General features: G+C 47.3%; 1 protein-coding gene across 4 annotated transcripts in view; it reads right to left on the reverse strand.

The window, feature by feature from the left end:
• Positions 1-16,598, reverse strand: part of Farp1 (FERM, ARH/RhoGEF and pleckstrin domain protein 1) — a 271,588-nt gene that overhangs the window by 86,392 nt on the left and 168,598 nt on the right. For all 4 annotated transcript variants that reach the window (XM_052732439.1, XM_052732441.1, XM_052732438.1 and 1 more), the window contains exon 3: positions 6,309-6,413. In XM_052732439.1, coding sequence (XP_052588399.1) covers positions 6,309-6,413 — 105 coding nt within the window. The remainder of the gene's footprint in view (positions 1-6,308; positions 6,414-16,598) is intronic.

The following is a 16,598-nucleotide window of genomic DNA, read 5'->3' on the forward strand; positions in this document are numbered from 1 at the left end:
CCCAGAAACTGTCACTTTAAAGACCGGTGAGGTAGCCTTAGGGGCTTCTGAGTTATAATCCAAGGATAGAATCTGAGAGCCGAGTGCCCACTAAGTGGCAGGTGCCTTACTGGGCTCATTTCCACTGCCAGAGGAAAAGGTGTTACCCACCCAGCTGTCTGGGTTGGATGGAGTGGCTCCCTGACGTAAGGAGGTCTGGGGGCAGGCAGCAAAGGGAACAGGCAGGACAAAGTGCTTGGGCTAAGAAGGCCTGGGGGAGAGGGAGGAACGGTTACCGGCTTCATTGTGAAAGGCTGGGTAAGAACTCTGAACTTGTCTGCTGTGATTTATGGATGGGAGACTTCCCACCTGGGAGGAATGAAACCAAGCAGAGGTTGGCAACCGGGGTGTGCATGGGTCAAATCTGGACCATGGCCTGTTTTGGTATGGTTCCAGAGCAAATGGGCTAATAGTTTTAAGTAGGGGGAAAACATCTCAGTGAAAAATTGTATTTCATGATATGTAAAATCCATAGGAAATTGAAACTTTCATGGCCATAAACAAGGTGGGCTTCCCCCATGTATGTGTGTGTGCAGGTGCACATGCATGTGACGGTCTGAGGAACACCTTAGGTATCATTCCTCAGGGCCACAGTCTACCTTATTTTGACACCAAGCCTCTCCTGACCTAGAACTCACCCATCAGGCTAGGCAGGCTGGCCAGTAAGCCCTGGGGATCTGCCCATCTTGCCTCTACAAGTGATGTTCAGCTGGATCACAGCGTACCCTTTTGCTTACAGCATCTGTGGCTGTTCCTGTGCAGCCATGACGGGTAGGTACATCAAGACCTCCTCCTTCCATCAGACCAGATAGGTTCTGCTGAGGCCTCCTGGTCACCATGCTTCCACTTCAGGCTTCTGTGTCCACTGTTATCAAAAATTACCTTTGATCAGCCTCAGACCCATGTTCCAATCAGCTAGCACATAAGTACAAGTCTTTAGGCTTAGATCAATAGCATTCCAGGCAAAGACCCAAGCGATTTTTTTAAGGCTAATAAAAAAGACTTCTCTGCTCTATAGAGAGATCCTTCAGGGACAGAAACTTCAGGGCCAGAGGGCAATGGGAGGCAAACTCACTAGGAGCACAGCAATCACCTCTGCTTACAGAAGCTACGGGACGAGCCCAGTGAAGAGCAGAGCCCAATTAATAATCACCACTTCTTATTTACAACCCCAAGAAACACATCGTGGACTACAGAAAGCCTTCATTTTCCTTTCTAGGAAAGACAATGCCCTGGTTGGAGGTATGGTTCTGTAGTAGAGTGTCTACCTAGCATGTGCTTGCCCTAGGTTTGATATGATGTGAGGGAGAGGGGGAGTGCGGGAAGACAGTGCTGGACTTGAGCATTTAAAACAGAGAAGTGAGGCAAAAGCTGAGCAGCAGTTCAAGTTGCCTGATTTTGACACCTTCTCACCCAGGGTCAAAAGCCACAGCCTTAGTCTGGCAGGTACTCTGGGGAACAACATGTATCCTACAGAAAAAACTAAGCAAAGCTAACTGAGGCAGCCCCAGGACTGGACAGCTGTGAGCGGCCTTCCAAAGGGAGCCTGGCCAAGGCAGCATCACAGCTGGGTATCACAGTGATGGCATGCCCATGCTCCTTGCAATACCACTCAAGAGTAGCCCAGAGGAAGAAGCAACCCACATATCCATCGAAGGAGAAATGAGGGCATGAGATATGGTGTACATAGTACAGAGACGGAATCCATCGTGAAAGAAGGAGACAAATCCTGCTGTATGGATGACCTTTGGAGTCAAATAAGCCCCAGTTACAGACAGGTAAATAAATAGTGCAGGACTCCAGATACAGACATCTAGAGGAGTCAGTTCTTAGAAAGTTGAATGGTAAGTGATCAGGTTTTTCTGCACCCCATAAGCCTCTCTGCTGACACAGCAATCCAAATCAGACCGAATCAGAAAAAGCCCGGGTTTACTGGGTAAAGCGTTCCCAAGTGATTCTCTGGCCCCCTAGAGAGGAGTGGGGACTAGAGACGGAAAACCATGTGTCTGTTTTTTGGGATGCAGCACCCTGTGAGAGTGGTCTTGAGCCTCTCTGGGGGAGGAGCTGTGTTTGGCGGGCTTTGAAGGGGTGGGTTTGGGGAAAGAGATGGGGGAGGGGAGCTGAGGTGGATCTTCCATCAGAACAGTAAGGGGGGGGGGTGTGCTGGGGCATGGCGAGTTGTGCAGCTGGTTGAGAGAGGTGTGCAAAATGACTGACTCTCTTCTGCAAACACCCTGGTGGTGTGCAAAATCAGGACCATGAGTCACAGTTAAAAATGGCTACGACTATAGAGCTCAAGTTACCCACTTGGGACACACACACACAAAAGACAATGGAATAGACTTCTGTAACCCGTGCTTCCAGAACACTCCCTAGGGCCTGTGCTTTCTGCGGACAGCCATAAGCACATCCGATCCTTTGGGACACTCTTCTCTCTGTTTCACACATTAGGGAAGTGAGGCTTGGAACTACCCAGTGTGCCCCGGTCTTCCTGTTGCCAAGAGGCCTGGCAAAGAGGTGAGAATGAGGTTCAGCTGCCCTGGGTTACACCACCTGGCACAAAGGCAGGAAGGTTCCACGTGCGAGAAGATGTAGGTAACCACACTCCTCAGGCCAGACGATCAAGACTGTGCTCAGCACCCCTGTGACGATTCCACCAGCTGCAGGCCATATTCAGGTCACAAGGCTGTCACCACATTGTAAGCTCACTGTACGTTAGAGTGTATTTTCATTAAGGTTGTAGCCAATGCACACATGTGGCACATGCTGTAATTACAAAACCCAGTGAATTTTCAAAGGACTGCACCCCAAACTCAGCAGCCAGGAAAAGAGATGGAGGCACAGCCAGGACCCCACTTGGACAGCGTTGTCCACTTACACGGTCCCCTTTAGTGCTGCAGATCAATTTTGTAAAAACAGCTTGTTTTTGCCATTCTGTGAAAGCAGCTCCTAGGCTGAGACTGACGGGGTAAGACACAGAGACAGGATAGGATGATGACAGAGGCCAGTCCTCCCTCTATGCTTCCTGCCGGAGTGCCTGCCTGTGTGGACCTTCCCTCAGCCTGAGCTCTAACACAGAACAAGGAACTAATGAATACTGAGGGTAGATCTGAGATGGAGCCAGGCATGGCTTACTACTCCTCAGGGCAGGCACATGCGAACTCGGCTTCTGACCACTTCGTAAAGTCTTATTAGAACAGGGCCACGCCTAGCCCTTTGCATGTTGTTTAGAACGGGTCCCGTCTGCTATTGTGCTAGAACACTGGCACACGGTAAGTGCACATACACTGTTATGCACTGTATATCTGAATTGGGGGGTGGGGCAGGAATTGAACCCACAGCCTGCATGCTTGCTGCCACTGAGTTATATATACCCTCAAGTCTTGCGTTTCTATTTCCATGACATATGAAGTAGGTACCTGTCTCTGTAAGTCAGCACTGATATTTTTCCTTCTGCTTTTCCAGTTGTACACATTTTTAAGGACTATCACGGGTCATGACAATGAAGCCATATCAGCCCCTGAAAGGAGTCCTTGAGCCTAGCATAGAGAAGTCCCTGTGGTTACACAGAAAGACACTGAACTGGGAGTCAGAATGGTGGCTGGAGCCCTTGTTCTGCTATTAGCTAACTGACAGCCCAGGCGTGGAGTCACTGCAGAATCTCAGATCCCTCAACTGCAAAGTGCCAGCCAGCATCGACTTCGGCTGCAGAAAGGCAACTCTGGAGGACAGGGCTGGAACACACCCGGGAACAGGAGAGCCATTAGGAGCACGCGGCGGCGACTCAGGCTCAGCAGGCTTGTTAGAAATAACAAGCTGGTGTGTCTTCGGGTGTTTGGAAAGCCGTTACCTTAACATAAAATGGGCTTATGAAACAACGCTCCAGCCAACGGCGGTGCTCCAGCCAACGGCGGTGCTCCAACCAGCCTAGGCGGAAACCAGTTGTTTCTGGACTCTCACCGGAAGCTGTGTACTCCTCTAATGAAGGGGAACTCTGCCTCTTACCATTTGACACTTCAACTCACGTTTCTTCTCTATTCAGGACTCAGCGGAGACACAAAACTGTCAGGTAAATGGGGACTTAGGCGCTGGCAGCTCTGTGGCCACTTGCCACATCAAAGAAAAGACTGGGCCAGGGAAGCTTGCAGTTAAGGTACAGACTAGAAAATGACAGCGTGGGCAGGGAATAAAGTTTGCATAGCCTAGTGTAGGAAAGACCCTAGACACCACTGCAAACAAACCATTAGGAAAGGTGGGGATAATGCAGATGTCTGGCAGTGGAAATAAGCAGAGAAACATCACCTGTCCCCTTTAGGTTCCCAGTTCACGTGCCACTGGCTGTGAGCATGGCGCAGGACAGCAGCCAGGGCCTCCCCTACCCATGTCTTTCCCTGGGACACACGCTTCTTGGATTTTATCTTTGCCAGCTCTGGCTTCCCTCTAGCTATCATCTGCTCTGCCTCTGTCGTCTGTTCCTTCAGCCTCAGTCCCTTTTCTTCACTCTGATCCTGTTTCAGTGTTTCAATTGGTACTTAATAATAGCAGTTGTCTACACTAATTTCTACTCAGGTCTCTTTCCTATGCTCTAGGGAATTCACCTTCTAGTCCTGCTTATCTGACATGTGTAGCACGAATCTTAAAAGGTCTTATTAATAAAATCAAGCACGAATCTTAAAAGGTCTTATTAATAAAATCAAACCCAGTGCCAGTTATTGGGGTAAACGCCGGAAGATCAGAGAAGCAGAACAAGCCACAGCCACCTCACCTCGCCAATTCCTCAGCTGATCCTGTTTCCTCAGACTGGAAGCCTCTGAGTCCTCATCCAGAATGAATCTCAGCTGAACTGCTGCTAAAAGCCTAAAAGCTTAACCAGCTCTAGTTCCTCATCCTCACGCCTTAAATACCTTTCTGCTTCCTGCCATCACTTCCTGGGATTAAAGGTTCTTGTTAACATGCTTGGCTGTTTCCAGTGCAGCTTTGAACTCACAGAGATTCAGACGGATCTCTGCTTTTGGAATGCTAGGATTAAAGGCGTGTGTGTGCCACCATTTTCTGGCCTTTAGATCTAGTGGCTGTTCTGTTCTCTGACCCCAGATAAGTTTATTAGGGTGCACAATATTTTGGGGAACACAATATCACCACAGACATGTCCATCAGCCTGCCCACTGATGTGTCCCAGCTCAGGTCAGAATGAGACTTGTCATCTCCCCCAACTCGGTCCTCTTCTAGGCTTTCCCTTTTCCACCAATAAGCACTGTAACCTACTTAAGACCACAAAGCCCACAAGCTGGGCCACTCTGAGCTCCCTCACTGCTCCATACGATCCCACCTACCCTTCAATCCCAGTGCCTAACCACCACGCTCCAGGGGCCAGGCCACACTAATGCAGCAGGTCCTGATGGCTGTCCTGAGCCCAAACTGTCCTACTCCAGCCAGATGCAGTGGCCTTCCTAATCCAGGAATCAAATCATGTCTCATGCTGCCTCAAATGCACCAGCAGCTGCCCAAGCCAGCAGCTTGATATGGTCCTGGGAATCCAAAGGGATGGCTCCCGAGCACTGCAGGCAGGTTGGACCCACAGGAGTTGGTGTCAAACACACAAGTAGGATTTGACAACTGGGTATGACAAAAATGACAATATAAGAATAACTTATTCATAGTTACTGATATGAGATATATTAAATGATAATGCTTTAGATATAAACATAAATAAAATACATCTTAAAATTGACTCCTCCCAATTTATTATGATCTCCTCGGTAAACTACAGAACAGCTAGAATAACATGTGGGAGCAGGAACAGGGAGCTTAGTGGTAAAGAGCACTGGTTGGTCTTCCAGAGGATCTGGGTTTGATTCTCAGCATCCACATGGCTGCTCATAACTGTCTATAACTCAAGTACCAGGGGATCCAACGCCCTCTTCTGGGCTCCACAAGCATTGCATTCACATTGTATACAGATATGCATGTAGAAAAAAAAAATGTACCAGTGGCTCTGAACCTGTGGGTCATGACCCCTTTGGGAGTGGAAGGCATGGTGGAGGGAGGCTGTTTCCAGCTTTAGGCACTGCTGGCAGATGCACAAATTACCTTTGCATGTGTTTTGAACATTTAATCAAATATATATATTTAAAATACAAACTAGGGCTTTCTTAGAGTTCTCCTTCTATTTACTTCTGCATGGCCAGAGAGGCAGTGATTCTTCCCCATCCCTGAGATGAACAGCGGGAAGGTGGTGACATTAAGCTGGTGTACCCTGCGTCTCCTACCATGATCTTTTTGTGGTCAGGGAACTCCAGGCCGAAGTAGTCGCCCTCCACGAGGTTGAGGTGGCTGCACACGGCGTCCAGCAGCACCTTCCCTGGAGCCCGTTGCTGTGGACAGAAAGAACTGGAGTTAGAAGCGTCCTTTGCTGTGTGCAGACAGGCACACAGACCACACTGCTCCCGATTCCCGAGTCAGTGGGGCTCACAAGGGTCACGCAGGGCTTGCCACCATCCACCCTGTGACATCCTGGGAACCACTTCTGTGTCTGTGGTCTTCTGACTCCGGACTGAGACAAAGTGACTTCTCTCCACTCCAAACCCAGCCACAGCACCCTCCCTTTTCTAGTAACAAACTGCTTGTCATTTCTTTTTGATTTTGAGAAGGAATGTTGCTACGTAGCCCAGCCTTGAACACACGCTCCTTCTGCCTTTGCCTCCTGAGAGCTGGGATGGCAGGCATAGATGAGCAAGCCTGGCATCTGTTTCTGAGAGTGGTTTTGGTTTGCTGCACACAGAGCAGGGAACTGCGTTTCTCTACCTGCCACATGCAGGACAGGTAAGAGTCAGCAGGTAAAGGGGCTTGCCGCCAAGCCCGACTGACCTGAGTTCAAGTCTCAGGGCCACATGGTAGAAGAGAAGGGAGTTACATGTGTAACGCCCCAACAGAATCATGCCTTGCTTTCTCTTTACAACTCCATGGATCAAACGCTACCACACACACCAAATCTCAAGAGGCAGATGTTACCAAAGTCATTGGTTTTATATTTCCACTTTCTTTCCAATACACATATAACAGTTTAGGAGCCAACTCAAGATGCTGAATGACAGTGAGGGCTGAGAGCTGACAGGAGCAGTGATGGTGTGCCCATTAGCCTGTCCTCACGTAGCCACAGGGGCCAATAAAGATGGTTCGGTGTGGGGCACTGTACACTTTCATTTCTCTAACAGATGTCTTTTTATGGCCCCACAGCTGCCTTCACAGCAGTCTAGAAGATAGCCACAGCTCCCTGCAGGTGTATAGCATCCTCTGTGGATAATGCCAGCTCACTGGTCCTGTTTGAGCCATTTCACATGCACAGATGGCAGGATAAGACGAGGCTAGCCCAGACCCCGTCTTCTTCCCCATCAGATGCACCCCCAAGCCCATGCACGTTTATGCAAAGGAATTTCCTGTCACTGTGGCAATGTCATCTACTGGTTTTGATAGGCTATGTGCACACAGGCATTTCCTAGCTAAGCTGACGGATGGACACAATGACCTGCTTACACTAGTCCTTGGTTCTAGGTTCACTTTCTCACACAAGCATGCAAGAGGCTGTATGATTAGCTTATGGACAGCCACATTCTCTAGAACCTTCTCTCAGTAACTCCAGCAAAAGCCACAGACTTTTAACAAGAGACACTTTTAAAACAGGCCAGAGAGTAAGCCGCTGTGGAGGAATTCCTATATTGTGCAGAGTCCAGTTTCCCAACCTCCAGCACCGTCTGTCTGCCAACTATCTGCCCAGCTGGCAGGTGCTCATATTTCCCAAAGAATTCCTGGAACTAAGGGAATCTAATAACTTCAACTAGATTTACAGAATCTGAGAAATGAGACTTCACAGTTCAACACCGGGAATTTAAGTAAACAGAGAAAAGTCAGTACACAATGGATGTCTTTATGGACAAGGATATTAGACTAAACATGTCAGAAGAGAGATGGGGAGCTGCCACTGAAATTGAACCCTTCACTGAGTCAGCACAGGTGTCCATGTGCCCAGCTAACTTCCGGGTCAACACCAGGCTGTGCTGGGTCCTGCAGCCTCACCTTGCAAAGCCCCCTATGTCCTGTCATAGAGCAGCAGCAGAAGAGACTGCCTGCAGGATGGGCTGTAAATAAAGGGCCAGAATCTAGTTAACAGTGACAAACTAAACTCCATTTCTTTCTTCTTAAAGATTTATACATTTATGTACATGAGTGCTCTTCTTGCACATATGTCTGTATGACAGGAGAGGGCATCAGATCCCACTATAGATGGGTGTGAGCCACCATGCGGGTGCTGGGAATTGAAAAGGACCTCTGGAACAGCAATCAGTGCTCTTAACCACTGAGCCATCTCTCCAGCTCCTGGATCTCATTTCTTAAAGATGTTCTCAAAATTTACTTTTTTGTGCACATTTACATAAAAATGCCTCTTCTATAATACGAGGTTGCTATTTAACACGGAGATGTTGACTCCGAGTCTGAGTGACTAGTTTCTAGCCCCCAAGATCCATCTATAAGAAGCATTCTGAGTCCTCTGTGAATTCTGGCTACATTCACAGCATGACATAAGAACACTTCTAAAGGCTGGACGACTCATTACATGATAATTTTACAAGTAAATGACACTCTGATGTTTTCCATGAATTCACCATTAACATTCCAGCAGGTATCTAGAGCCTAAAATACCTCCAGGTAGAAAACCACAACACATTCAGAAGACTCTTTTATTGAATGAAAGAAGGGGGGGGGGGGGAGGAAGTCAGCCAGCCACATTGGGGAGAAGGCTCAGGCCATATAGAACCTGCCACACAAACATAAGGGCCTGAGCTGGAGCCCCAGAACCTACCCAGAAACTGACCATGATGGCATGCTATATTGCTGGGGGTACAAAGACGGGGGTCCTCTGAGCTCACTAGCCACGCACTTTAACCAACTGTGAGCTCCAGGTTCAGTGAGAGACTGTTTCAGGAAACAAGAATATTAGGGAAAGAAACCCAACACCAACCTCTGGTCTCCATACACATGCGCACACAAACACAAACACACACACACACACACACACACACACACACACACACACACACACACACACACACACGTGTGCACACCTGTAAGTAATCCAATCTGAGCAGTGGGCTGGGGCATAGTTCAGTTGGTAAATGGCTTGGCTAGCATGCAAAAAGCCCTCAATTTAGCCCCCAGTGCTTTATAAAACAGGTGTACACCTGGGATTCCAGCACTTGGGAGGTAAAGGCAAAAATATCCTAAGTTCAAGGTCACCTTCAAGCACACCGGGAGTAGGCGGCCAGCCTTGGCTACATGAGACACTGTCTCTAAATAAACAGATAAGGTGTATACGTGTGCGTGTGAGTGTGTGTGTGTGTGAGACAACAGCATCATTTAAGGAGGCAAAATACAAAGACAGTGAAGAAATATCTAGAAAAGCATTTTCTAAGAGTGGTCTTGTTATCAGGTGAAAATCCACATATGATAATAGTGATTTAATATGACCTCTGTGGCCTGCTACAGAGATTTTATCTGCCTATCTATCAATCATCTGTCTGTCTGTCTATTTATCTATCTACCTACCTATCTATCTATCTATCTATCTATCTATCTATCTATCTATCTATCGGTTTTTTAAGACAGGGTTTCTCTGTGTAACAGCCCTGACTGTCCTGGAACTTGCTTTGTAGACCAAGTTGGCCTTGAACTCACAGAGATCCATCTGCCTCTGTCTCCTGAGTGCTGGGATTAAAGGTGTGTGCTACCACCACCTGGCAACATTTTTTAAAAAAAAATTTTATGTATATGAGTGTTTTGCTTGCATGTATGTCTGTGCACATGTGCCTGCATGGTGCCCATGGGAGCCAGAAGTGGGCATTGGATCCCCTGTAACTGGAATTACAGACGGTTGCAGGCCACCATGTGGGTGTTGGGAATTGAACCCAGGTCCTGTCTAAGAGCAGCAAGCACTCTTAACCACTGAACCATCTCTCCAGACCCCAGTGATGTTTTCTTAAATATCCCCATATGGTTGTACTTTTGCAGATCACTAAGATTCCCATGGCCTCTAAAAATGTGAATCCAGACTACCCCATATGCCAGTATTCTTGATATAATAATCTAGAAGTTTTTCCCTTATGAGAGGTCAAAGTGTAACTATTATGTTTCATTCTGGAGAACAAATTGGCAATAAATGAGAACACATAATCAAATCTCTCTTTTTTTTCTTATTGGCTACTCTTAATTAAGCTCCAAGAGTATGTGAATCTTAATCTATTACACAAACAAATTGGCAGCTCCACACTGTGTCTCCCTGCTGCCTTCTCCATTTTAAACTGGCCTTTCACTGGGCCCTATGAAATCACATGAGCGGGGAGTTCGCATGCTTGGGAAGCAGTCCCTGAATCCTAAATGGTATGCACATTCACAAGCACGGTCCAGCAAACAGAAGCCCCAGGCTCAGTGCTTTGCCTTACTGTACCTTTAAACTGTTCCTGTGTTTTCAGATTATCCATAAAGTTTTATGCAAGGCCACTTCTGTTTTCCAAAAGACTAAAGCCACTGTTCTGCAGATGAGGGGCAGAGCCTCTCTCTTTTCCTCACCTCTCTAAAGGGCCAAGTGAATGAATCTCCTACTTGAGAAAGCTTTCAGGAATTATTTCACAGACAGAAATCTATAAAGGTAATGTCTGACCAGGTTTACAAAATTTCCATCTGCTCAGGTTTCAGAAAGCCATTTATGGAAGGGTTTCCCGCTCTCCCCCCCCCCCCCCCCCCCCCCCCGCCCCTCCGGTTGGGGTTTAGTGTAACCATGGCAACCAGGGCACACATGCACCCAACAGAAAAAAATGGCTTCTCTCAAAAGCCCTACCCCTCTTCCTAGCAACAGTACCTTTGAGAATATCGTTCTAAGTCCCCTGGTCCACTGTTTACCAGTCTGAACATAGGGTGCTGCAATGCCCCATGGATTTTCTAACAGTCTTCTTTCTTGGACCATTTCTGAATGGGTAATTAGAGCTATTAATAAACATAATAGCTTGAGAAGATATACTTACTAGGGGAGTAAAGTCAAGTGTAGGTACTATGCTATGAACAGGGAAATGATTTCCACTAAGTCCCTGATATAGACAAATAATTAGATAAATTAGAACAGATAGTGAGTACTTCTTGCTAAGTTCCAGGCCAGTGAGAGACTGTCTCTAAAAACAGGGTGGACAGTGCCTAAGGTATGACATCTGAAGCTGTCCTTTAGCTATATATGCACATGTATGCATGCCCCCCCCCCCCCCAGTGTTAGAAAACAGAACGGTTGACTACTCTTTCTGATGGTAGAGTAACCTGAGAATAGAATATCCTGGAAAGTTTAAAAGAAGCCCAAACTAAATGGGTCTTGACAGATGAGATTGCCAAGTAAACACAATGTGGATATACAATGTATCAGTCGGCAAAAGGGACACATTTGATGTCATCACAATAGAAACTTATTACTTTTTCAGCTACAAAGGATGCAAATTCTGCAATGATGGTGTTAGATTCTGGTGAGGGCTGTTTGTGGCGTCCAGGTGGCTAGCTTCTTGGAGTGTTCTCACATAGTGGAACAGCAGGCAGGCAGGCTCTGGAGGGGATGAAAGAGCTCAGCCAGCGGAGCAGAGTGCTGTTGTTTGTGTTCTGACAAAGTCTGCCTGAAGGTCACCTTTCTTTAATCCCAGCACTTGGGAGGAGGAAGCAGGAAAATCAGGAGTTCAAGGCCACCCTAGGCTACATAAGATTGAACCAGTCTAAAAGAGAAACAGAGCGGGTGGTGGTGGTGCACACCTTTAATCCCAGCACTAGGGAGGTGTAACAGGAATCTTAAAAGTTCTTATTAATAAAATCCAACCTGAGGCCAGTTATTGGGGTGAATGCTGGAAGATCAGAGAGCCTGAACAAGCCACAGCTACCTCACCTCGCTGGATCCTCAGCTGGTCTTGCTTCCTCAGACTGGAGGCCTCTGAGTCCTCATCCAGAATGGGTCTCACCTGAATTGCTGCTCAAAAGCGTGAATGCTTAACCAGCCAAATGCTTGACCAGCCAAATGCCTCTAGTTTCTGGTCCTTACGCCTTATAAACCTTTCTGCTTTCTACCACCACTCCCTGGGATTAAAGGCATGATGAGTCACCATGCCTGTCTGTATCCTTGAACACATGGATTTCTGCCTCTGGAATGCTAGGATTAAAGGCGTGTGCTACCACTGCCTATCCTTTATGTTTAATATTGTGGATGCTCTGTCTCTGACCACAGATAAGTTTATTAGCATGCACAATTTTTGGGGGAATACAATAACACAGGGAGGTGGAGTCAGGAATATAAGGCGGGTGAAGGTACAATCTCACCCTATTTGGTCTGAGATTTTGTAGAGGTAAGAAGTCTCTAGAGACTGGATGCTCTGCTTCTGTGATCTCCAGGCAAGCTTTATTTGTCAGAACACAAACAAGTATCATACAACAAAATGTCTACCATTCAAGGAGAAGACATGTGTTCCAATTCCCAACGCTCACAGAAAAGCTGAGCATGGTGACGCATGCTTTCAATCCTAGTGCTATGCGGACAGGGACAGGCAGACCCCAGGGCTCACTAGCCATCAGCCTAGGCAAATCACTGAACTCCATATTCAGTAAGAGCCACTGTTTCAAAACATTAGTTGGAAAGCAATCAAGACAAACACGCAGTAACATCAACACACACGTGAACATACAAATGAACATATACTAGACACACACAGGCAAAAAATTTAAGAATCAATAAAAAGAAAAGGCAGCTCTGGCCTTGGGTCTTCTTGTAAAAACAGTGGTCCTCTGAGAACATGCTTGGTTTTTTTTTTTTTTTTTTTTTTTTTGGTTTTTTCGAGACAGGGTTTCTCTGTGTAGCTTTGCGCCTTTCCTGGATCTCGCGCTGTAGACCAGGCTGGCCTCGAACTCACAGAGATCCGCCTGGCTCTGCCTCCCGAGTGCTGGGATTAAAGGCGTGCGCCACCACCGCCCGGCACATGCTTGTTTTTTACTGCCTCATTCAGTGTTAATTACTTTCTCATTCCAAACACAGCCACAGAGTGGCTTAAGGATTCAACAGGTGAAGCTTGGTTCAGTCCTACCATAGGGAGTCAGGGAAGAATGAGACATTGTTACTCTTTCTCTTCTTGTTGCCATTGGAGACAAGGTTGCAGTTAGTTGCAAAGGTTGACCTAAACTCAGTCTGAGCCCAGGCTGGTCTTAAACTTTCAGTTCTCTGGCTCCCGAGCAGCTGAACCAGGGATATTATTGCCACTCCGGACAGGTGTGATGCTAAAATAGAATTACGATCACAAAATGGACCTTTTAAAAATTGTGTGTGCATCTACCCATGTGCCACAGCATCCATGTGAGGGTCAGAGAACAGTCTACAAACAGTGGCTTCTCTCATTCCCTCGGGGGGGTTCCAGGGATCGAGCTGAGATCAGGCTTAGCAGCACGTGTCTTAGGAGCCAACCCCCTGGTCACACAAAATGGAATTAGGATCACAAAGTGTCTTGCCATATGTTCTCGGCATCATTGTTTCTGTGGAAGTGAGGGGTGGGTGACAGGCGGATGGGATCCATACTGAAAGGCATGTTCCTGCACTGTCCCTGGATTCAGAGCTTAACTCCAGCAATGATCGAGCTGCGGGGATGGGGTCCATGCCCCCATTCATGCTTGTCTCTGCTTAGATGTCAGGAGAAAGTGACCAGCATAGCACTCCTCCATCTGAATATGCTCACTGATTCCCTGGGGACAGTGAAGAGCCACAGGTACAGATGAAATCTAAGAATCTGCAAGGTTCTAGGGTCTCACAGATGGATTCTGGGGGTCCTGTCGATGGTTCTGGTCTCTACCTGAGACTGATAATCAACCTGAAGATTCAACAATGGTAGCAAATATAAAACCTTCTCTGAGCCACGAGTCCCAGTGGTGGAATCTGGAAAGCAGGTCTTCACAGGCACCAAGTGAGAACATTAGGGTAGGCCCTAGCCCAGCATGACCTGGTGTCCTCAGATGACGATGGGAATGGCGGGAGTGAACACCACAGGACAAGAGGCAGAGACTGAGAAGATGCAGCTGAAGCCAAGGGATGCCAAGTTATCATGGCCAAAGCTGGACGCTGGAGGAGGCTGGGAAGGATGGTGCCCAGCGTCTCAGAGCCAGCTCTGGTAGACTGTTGTTAGCACGCCTCCATTGTCTGGTGTCCTGTCATCCAGTCCTGACAAACTAACAGCCACTTCAGGCCTCGTTCTCAGCACATGTAGACAGAAACAGTGCACTCTCGGCACTGTCCCTTCAGGAGCCAGAGATGACAAGGAAATAAAGCCTCAATAGGCAGCCTGGGAACAATGCCAGCCTTTCAACATCCTACCCCCTAGATCCAAGCACACCTAGCATGCAGGCTAACTGTAGGAGGTGATTTCTTTTTCTCACTGCTAAAGAGCTCCCCCCACCCCACACTGTCATTATTCTGTATGTGAAGCATGTTTCACAGTTCAAGATCTTTCCGTTTAATCGTCTCTTTTGAAAGCTTTACAACCCAATCTCAGGCCTGAAGTCACACCAGGTCTCAGCATCTCTCAGCCATGTTCCCAGGACGTCCATTAATTCAGCTGGCCCTTCCTTTTCTCCTACTCCGCTGTAGTAGGTAGTTGTTCCAGCTTTGACCTTGAAACACTGCCCCTAGAGTGACGGCAGGTAACTGCAGTACCTGGAGCTGACCTGCCCCGGGGCATGGCTAAAAGGGAGCCCCTAAGACTCAGGTGCATACATGCTTGCTCTCTCTGCTGGATACCTTGTGGTCCTGGGATCTGGAGACCAAGCTGGAGTTCTCTGCTGGATGGTACCTCATCTCTCCTGGATCCTGTAACCCATCCCTACAGAAATAAACCTCTCTTGATTACCAGAAAAATTAAGTAGAATTGCCTCATTAAATACAGCAACACTCCACAGGCCCCAGCTCCAGAAGACAGTTACCAGTGAAGTGGGAGCCACGGAGGGCAGAGACTGAGAAATTCCACAAGAGTCGTGGATCTGTGTGTAAATGCCCACGATTGTTTGCCTTTTCCTAGAAGGATCAGCACAAGGCCACTGTCAGCTTGGGCTTAATGCAAACTAGGGGGGAGTGTCAGACTTGGGGCTAAATATAGCCAAGTGAACACATGCGGTGTGTCTCTACTGTCTCCTGCTAAAATGACAGTGAAAGAATAAAAAAACAACAACCATCATTTAATTTAAAAAGGGAATAAATTCTTAGAAGAAAATGTGAGGGGAGACATCAGGTGAGAGATTTCCTCAGAATTCTGGGAGATGACAGAGAAGGAAGCTGAAATGACAGAGGAGAGGAGCGGGGGAGTCCAAAGTGAGAAGCAGCCAGATGAGGCAGAACTGCTGGAAACCGGCAACAGAGGACGCTGCACATCTGGCAACACGGGACTGGTAAACTTCTCTTAAAATGCTCGGACTGGAGAGATGGCTCAGGGGTTAAGAGCATCAGTCACTTTTCCAGAGGACCTAGGTTCGATTCCCAGCACCCACATGGCAGCTCCAGGGAATCCAGCACCCTCCTCTGACCTCTGAGATTACGTCAGGCATGTGGTATACAGACATACATGCAAACACCTTACACATAAAGTAAAAAAACAAACGAACATGTAGGTTCACATCCCTAAGAGCCTGTTTAATTTACTGAACAATGACAGCTAAACCCAGAAGGCTGCAAAGGAGGATGGATAGGTGGTGACCATGAAAGAGCTCTTAGGACTAAACATGTTGCGGCAAGAACAAAAACTTCTTCTAAGAGTTAGAAGGTATATAGACTCCAGAGCTTTGGGGTGACACCTTCAAATTCTGAACCTGAGCTCTACACCAAAGACCAAAGAGAATGGAAATTAGCTAGTAGGAAAGGAAACACATCAGAGAAAAAATTCTAGAGGGAGCATCTCATAGAATGAATGAATCAATGAATGAATGAAGCTGATCTCAAAGCAAAAAAGCTTTGAGAGGAAAGAAGTGAAAAGATAATTCCCGAAGTTCAAACTCTTGAAAGTCTAGCTATGCTGATGAGTTGATGAGAAGTCCCAGGAACATGTCTTGGTGGTTTTGCATGGTCACAACACCAGAGTGCACTTATCCAGTCTAGGATACACCCCACGAACACCCACACTATGAATACTGTAGTAGGTGGGGCATGGATGCAGACATTTGCTATAGCCTACGGCCAAATACATACAGTATGTACACACTGCTGTGATGTCTGATTATCACTATTACCAGGTAGTGTACATAATTTCTGTGCTGTTCTTTCATATGTCTGCAGCCAGCGGCTTGGTTTATGCCAGCATTACCACAGACCATGAGGGAAGCGTTACAGCTATCCTGTTACAAGGCACCAGGAATTCTTCAGCTCTATTATAATTCCCTAGGACCAACATCGTGGCTGTCAGTCCATGATGGACAAGACATTGTTATGTGGCCTGAAGCTATCTAGCAGAAACAGTAACAGGACT

Source organism: Peromyscus californicus, unplaced genomic scaffold, assembly GCF_007827085.1.
Source record: "Peromyscus californicus insignis strain IS unplaced genomic scaffold, ASM782708v3 Scaffold_12__1_contigs__length_115047231, whole genome shotgun sequence".
NCBI lineage: Eukaryota > Metazoa > Chordata > Mammalia > Rodentia > Cricetidae > Peromyscus > Peromyscus californicus.